Consider the following 7,536-nt stretch of genomic DNA (forward strand, 5'->3'; position numbering starts at 1 on the left):
CAAAAAAAATGGGATTCCATAAAACTAAAACTTGTCTATAAATTTTTTATGGATTAGGTTAGAATCCATAAATAAAATAGGATTCCTAATCCTATTCCTACCCTCTATTGAACCAAACTGGCCCTAAACATCCTAGAAAATATCTTTACCTTACACAGCAATTTTGATTTTTCTTCATACATAGCAATTTTGATTTTTTTTCAATAGATATAGTGTTGGATTCGATATTAATATGAAGTTCTGCTGATTTCTTATCCATCGTTCATTTCTTCACGCTAACAAGCATGAGTTCTTTTATGCTTAGTTTTGTGGTTTTTTAGTGCCTTATTTGAGCATTTCTTCTGCAATTGGTTGTTATTTTAAAAAAGTAAAAGAAAAAGCAATGTTAAATTAGTTAGAGTTATCTGTGTGGATATGTAGACTCTAGAATCATGGGTGTAATTAACTGTACTGCATGGTCCTTGAATGGAAAAGGGGATTTTAGGAATTTCCATATTATTTTGTTAGTAGCCACGTTAAAAAAAATGGTGTGAAGTGACCATTAGAGTTCGGCCAGCAGTGAATAAGTTACTAACCTCAGGATCATTTATTTATGTAGATATAAAAATCTCTGTCTCAGAAGTGCAATTACATTGTTCTGCGTGGCATCGGAATATAATTTATCCTAGGGTCTGTTTGTTTGCCTAGAAAAAGTGGGAAATCAAAGAAATGAAAAACTATTTCTAAGAAAAATTGTTTTGGGAATGTTTGGTTTGCTAAAAAAAGAAGGAAATCAAAGAAATTGAGATGAGATTGTTGGGGATTCGAAACAATTAATCGAACCCTTTCCCTTCCGGACATTGTGTTGAAAGTAGGAAAGTAGGAAATTCACCACAAATTAGATCAAAGCTTGTAAAAGAGTAAATGAGATGAACACACCAGATTTAACGAGGTTCGGCAAACGTGCCTACGTCCTCGGGAGCCACACCACAAATGAGATGAACACACCAGATTTAACGAGGTTCGGCAAACGTGCCTACGTCCTCGGGAGCCACACCACATAATTCTCTTATTAATTGAAGAAGAAATACAAGCTCTCAAACTAGGGTTTTATCTTTCTGAGATTCTCTCTCTTTTCTACAGTCAAAAAATTCACTTTTTTTGTGTTCTATCAAGCCCTAAAAACGTTTAGGTATATATAGAGTCCTGGAAGAAACAGAATCCAAAACAGATAAGGAAACTGGCTGACTGCGTCGCGGTCGATCGTGGCGGTCGACTGGGCCGGTATCACGGTCGACCGCGGTAGTCTCATCGATCAAACGCACCTAGAGCCCAAAAATTCCTACAGTAACGGTATCTATACACGGATCCGACTACCGACGTGGTGTATTGCATCGCCATAACCAAAACCCTTTCGAGACCAAATATTACTATTACAGAGATTGGTGCGGTCGACCGTCGTGGTCGATCGCCTTCAGCTCCAGGCTCTAACCAGCTCTGTGCACGTTCGCGGTCGACCACCGCGGTCGACCGTGCAAGCCTCCTTCTGTTTTCTCGATTTTTTCTTCGTCTTCTTGATTCCAGCTTCGGTTTCGACTTTTGGGTCTATACTTTGGACTAACAATCTCCCACTTGGAAACCAAAGTGCCATCAACGAGCTCAACCGAACTCTCCCCTTCTTCGCATGTATCTTCTCCTCCCCGGAAAAACATTTCTTTAATCAACAATATCCCGGGGATCTCGCCGATCCTCGTAGTGTGGCTCCGCCTTCGTCTTCTACTCGTGAAGGCCAATTGAAGTTGCGCACAACTCCAGTTTCTCAATGGTGACTGCCTTCGTCAACATGTCCGCCAGATTTTGACTCCCCAAAATCTTTATCAAATATAATTTTTTGTCTTCAACTAGCGAGCGTATAAAATGGTATTTTACATCGATTTGCTTCGTTCTGGCATGATATACTGGATTCTTGGCAAGATGTATAGCGCTCTGGCTATCACAATAAATAACTCCTCTCCCTTGCTTTAGATCCAACTCTTCCAAATACCCGTTCAACCAGATCATCTCCTTGCTTGCTTCAGTCACCGCGACATACTCAGCCTCGGTTGTAGACAAAGTCACAATCTTTTGCAGACGTGAGACCCAGCTCACTGCTGTCGACACTAAGGTATAAACATATCCCGTGGTGCTTCACCTAGTATCATGATCACCAGCAAAGTCCGCATCCACGTATCCCTGCAGCACCAACTCCTTCTTCCTGAAACATAGTGGCTTGTTCGTTATTCCCCTTAAATACCGCATTATCCACTTCACGCCCTCTTAATGCTACTTCCCTGAATTGCTTGCAAACCTGCTCACAACTTTCACTGCACGGGCGATGTCCGGCCACGTGCAAACCATCGCGTACATAAGACTCCCAATGACCGAAGAATATGATACCCTGCTCATATGCTCTCTATCTGCATCTGTCTTAGGCGATTGCTCCTCAGATAACTTGAACCAACTTCCAAGGGGCGTGCTAACAACTTTAGCATCCTGCATATTAAACCTCTGAAGTACCTTCTCAATGTATTTAGCTTGACTCAATCTCAACGTCCCTTCAGTTTCATCCCTACTGATTCGCATCCCTAGAATTTGCTTTACTGCACCCAGATTCTTCATTGCAAATTCTTTTGCTAGCTGCTTCTTCAAACTGTTTATATCTTTTAAACATGTTCCTGCTACCAACATGTCATCAACATATAATAACAAGATAATGAAGCTGGACTCGAACCTTTTAAAATAACAGCAATGATTCGAATTGCATCTTCTGTAGCCATTGTTTTGCATGAAATTATCAAACTTCTTATACAACTGTGTCGAAGCCTGTTTCAAGCCATATAAGCTCTTCTTGAGCTTGCACACCATCTCTTCTTTTCCTTCTTCAATGAAGCCAACATGCTGCTTCATGTAGATTTTTTTATCCAAGTCACCATGAAGAAAGACAGTCTTCACATCTAACTGCTGAAGAAAGAGATCTTCTGTAGCTACCAAACTCAACACCACTCTGATGGTTGTGAGCTTCAGAACAGGGGAAAATATCTCTGTGTAGTTCACTCCTTCCCACTGTTGAAACCCCTTCACTACTAATCCGGCCTTGAATCTCTTACTTCCATCACTCTCTTGCTTGACCCGGTAGACCTATTTATTATGTAAGGTCTTCTTCTGTGCAGGTAGCTGGGCTAACTTCCATGTCTCATTAGTGAGTAGAGAATCCATCTCCTCCTGCATCGCATGCTCCCACTACTGAGATTCACTCACTTGAATTGCCTCTTCATAGTACTCCGGCTCACCGCTATCTGTCAATAATAAGTAGTCAAGAGATGAAAGATATCTGGGATTTGGTTTGAGTACCCTGGATGACCTCCTAAGCTCCATGCTCTGGGTAGTTTCTTCTACACCTGGAGCCTCCTTCGTTCTATGGTCAGAACAAACATCATCACCCATATCTGGAAGTTCCTTTATATCCATGTACTCGTATCCACCTACATCCGAAGTGCTGCTCCCACTGCTTTGGCTATCATTGGCATTTTCCTTGTTCTTATACATCACCTCCTAATTGAATATCACGTCCCTGCTTCTGATGATCTTCCTGTTCTTCTCATCCCAAAGATGATACCCGAACTCATCAATGTCGTATCCAATAAATGTGCACTTTTGTGACTTAGCCTCTAGCTTGTCCCTGACGTGGTCACTGATATGAACATAAGCCACACAATCAAATACCCGCAAGTGTGAGAGATTGACCTTCTTGCCACTCCAAACCTCCTCTGGAATTCTAAAATCTAATGGAACTGAAGGGCCGTGATTAATAAGATAAGATGCCGTATGCACTGTATCCGTCCAAAATATCTTAACTAGACCTGCATGTAATCGCATGCTCCTGGCACGCTCTGTCAAGGTTCTGTTCATCCTCTCTGCAATGCCGTTCTGCTGCGGCATCCCTGGAGTAGTCCTCTCTAATCGAATCCCATTTGTAGTACAGAACCTCTTGAACTCCTCTAGTTTATATTCTCCATCATTGTCTGATCTCAGACACTTCATCTTCAGATCTATCTCGTTCTCCACCATAACCTTCCACTTCTTGAAGACTCCGAACACCTCTGTCTTGTGCTTCATGAAGTAGACCCACACCTTCCTCGAGTGATCGTCGATAAAGGGAACATAATATCTCGAAACACCAAAAGAAGACACACTGGCTGGACCCCATACATCTGTATAAATCAACTCTAGCTTCTGAGCCTTAGGCAGCCTTCCATCCTTCTGGAAACTAACCCTCTTCTGCTTCCCAAAGATGTAGTCTTTACAAACCCCGACTTCCACGGAGTCGATCCCGATCAGTTTTCCCTGTGAATGTAAGATCTTCATCCCCTTCTCGCTCATGTGCCCTAACCTATTGTGCCACAGATCTATACTCTCTTTACCACCTGCAATTACGAGGGTGTCACTCGCATGTAAGGTGAGGTAGAGAGTCCCGAGTTTGTTGCCTCGAGCAACTATCATCGTACCGTTGGAGATTCCCCACGAATCCCCTGTGAATGTCGAAACATAGCCTTCTGCTCCAAGCTATCCCACCGAAACAAGATTCCTCTTTAGCTTCGGCACGTGTCTCACGTTCTTCAAGATCTACTTAGAGTCCTTCATCTGAATCTGCACTTCACCCTTTCTAAAAAATATTACATGGCTCGTTATTCCCCAAATACACTTTTTCAAAGTCCCCTGCTATATAATTCTGAAGAAGCTTTCTGTTAGCAGTGGCGTGGAAAGAGGATCCTGAGTCGATGACCTAAGAATCCGAGTGGCTATCCATAGCAAGAATCAAGGCATCCTGCACGATATGAGCCTGCTGCTCACCAACATCCTTCTTTGGACTCTTGCAGACTGAAGATATATGGCCCTCCTAGTCACAGTTCCAATACTTCTCTTTGATAGGCCTAACCTTCGAGTTCGACCTCTTCTTTACTGATTTTGACCGATTACTGTTCTGGTTTTCTTTCTTTTGGCTTCTGCCTCTCTGCTTAAAACTTAGAGCTGAACCTGAACCTTCTGATTCGGACGATTTCCTTCTAACCTCCTCAAATAGAATCATGCTAACCACCTCACTCAGCTTTAACTTTTCCTTCCCCACTGAATTGTTGATTGCCGTCACACAACCTGCCCAACTATCCAGCAACTATGATAGTAACAATAAGGCCTGCACTTCGTCATTAAACGTGATGTCTACGGAGATAAGCTCATCAACAATCGTGTTAAACTTGCTAAGGTGCATCGTGAAGGACCATCCTTCTGCCATCTTGAGGTTAAAAAGAGTTTTGACGAGATGCACATTGTTTGCTGTCGACGGTTGCTCGTACATCTTCGCGAGCGCTTCCGTAAGCCCTACCGTTGTCTTCTCCTTTAATATGTTGTGGGCTACTGATTTGGCGAACGATAACCGGATTTGCCCTAGAGCCTTCCTATCCAGTATCTCTCAATTATCATCTGACTACTCTTTCTTTTGTCCCTTCTCCTTACCCATCAATGGGTGATACAAGTCTTTCTGGTACAAATAGTCATCCATCTGTGACTTCCAGTAGGCGAAGTCTGAACCGTCAAACTTCTCGATCTTTGATTTATTTTCCTCTGTCATGGCTTTCACTCAAATTGCCGAACGAAGCTCTGATACCAGTTATTGGGGATTCGAAACAATCAATCGAACCCTTGCCCTTCCGGACCTTGTGTTGAAAGTAGGAAAGTAGGAAATTCACCACAAATTAGATCAAAGCTTGTAAAAGAGTAAAGGAGATGAACACACCAGATTTAACGAGGTTCAGCAAACGTGCCTACGTCCTCGGAAGCCACACCACACAATTTTCTTATTAATTGAAGAAGAAATACAAGCTCTCAAACTAGGGTTTTATCTCTCTGAGATTCTCTCTTTTCTACAGTTAAAAAATTCTCTTTTTTGTGTTCTATCAAGCCCTAAAAACGTTTAGGTATATATAGAGTCCTGGAAGAAACATAATCCAAAACAGATAAGGAAACTGGCTGACTGCGTCGCGGTCGACCGTGGCAGTCGACCGCGTAGGTATCACGGTCGACCGCACAGGTATCGCGATCGACCGCGGCGGTCGACCGTATCAAACTACAGAGCCCAAAAATCCTACAGGGTATCCACGGTCGACCGCGACGGTCGACCGAACCAAAACCCGAGACCAAAATCCATTATAGAGATTTGTGCGGTCGACTATCGCGGTCGACCGCCTTCAGCTCCAGGCTCTAACCAGCTCTGTGCACGTTCACGGTCGACCGCCGCGGTCGATCGTGCAGGCCTCCTTCTGTTTTCTCGACTTTTTCTTCGTCTTCTTGATTCCAGCTTCGGCTTCGACTTTGGGTCTACACTTTAGACTAACAGAGATGAGATGAGTTGTCACCTTATTATAGGATGATGTGAATGATTTTTTAAGAAAACTTGTTTTGATGTTGTTTGGTTGGTGAAAAAAAAATAAGGAAATGAATTATAAGAAACCTATTTATTGTAATATGTTGTTTTCTTTTGTTTGGTTCATTCTTAAAAATAAGAAAATAGATGAGATGAGATGAGTTGTCATTATATTATTGGATGATGTGACCCACATTTAGGGCCCGTTTGGTTGTTGAAGAGGGTTTGGGAAAGCCTGCTAAAACTGACAAAAATTGTCAGTTTTGACAGACTATCTTGCAAAAACGTCATTTTTGGGGAGTTTTTGCAAGGAAGCCTGCCAAAACTGACAGTTTTTGTCAGTTTTGATAGACTTTCTGATCATTTCAACTCCTCTTTTTAGCAACCAAATGGACCCTTAAGAAAATTGTTTTTCTAGTTTTTTGGGAGGAAATGAGTGGAAATGAAATGTTAATGAGATGATATGAGTTGTCACAATCTTATTGGATGATGTGAGTGATTTGAAATGATGAGATGAGATAAGTTGAGTGATGTTGTGGATGAAAATAATATTTTATTAGATGTGGTGGATGAGTTGTTGGATGAAAATAATATTTTATTAGATGTTGTGGATGTGGTGGATGAGTTGTTGGATGAAAATAATATTTTATTAGATGTGGTGGATGAGTTGTTGGATAAAAATAATATTTTATTAGATGTTGTGGGTGAGTTTTAAGGATGAAAATGGATAAGATTGTACTTTTTGAGTTTTTTTGGTTTTCATTTCTATTTCTTGGTTTTTTAGGAAATAACCAAACATGCACTAAATGAAAGCTGCTACCTCTCGCTAAGAACCTCAAAGTTTGAGGGTTTTAGTGAAATTTACTCTTATTTTAAGCCGCTTCAGTGACACCAAGGAGCGCAAAACCCAAACCCCCTGATGTCGTAGTCACGTGAGTACGCCTCGTCTCCCTCTTCCCTCACCAAACCAAAACCCTAATCTGATGGATCCTCACAACGAAAACGGTCAATCCAAGCCCCAACCCGAATCCGAACCCAATGGTCCAGCCCCCAAAAAGCACAAGCCCTCGCCGTTCATCACGGCCGACGAGATCGCCGCC

General features: G+C 42.1%; 1 protein-coding gene across 1 annotated transcript in view; it reads left to right on the forward strand.

Annotated features, from left to right (window-relative positions):
• The window catches only part of LOC109846945 (putative L-cysteine desulfhydrase 1), a 12,121-nt gene continuing 8,421 nt past the window's right edge, over window positions 3,837-7,536 (forward strand). Inside the window, exon 1 of the mRNA XM_020416186.1 lies at window positions 3,837-3,841. Within this exon, the coding sequence (XP_020271775.1) occupies window positions 3,837-3,841 (5 nt within the window). The remainder of the gene's footprint in view (window positions 3,842-7,536) is intronic.

Source organism: Asparagus officinalis, chromosome 7, assembly GCF_001876935.1.
Source record: "Asparagus officinalis chromosome 7, Aspof.V1, whole genome shotgun sequence".
Taxonomy (NCBI): Eukaryota; Viridiplantae; Streptophyta; class Magnoliopsida; order Asparagales; family Asparagaceae; genus Asparagus; species Asparagus officinalis.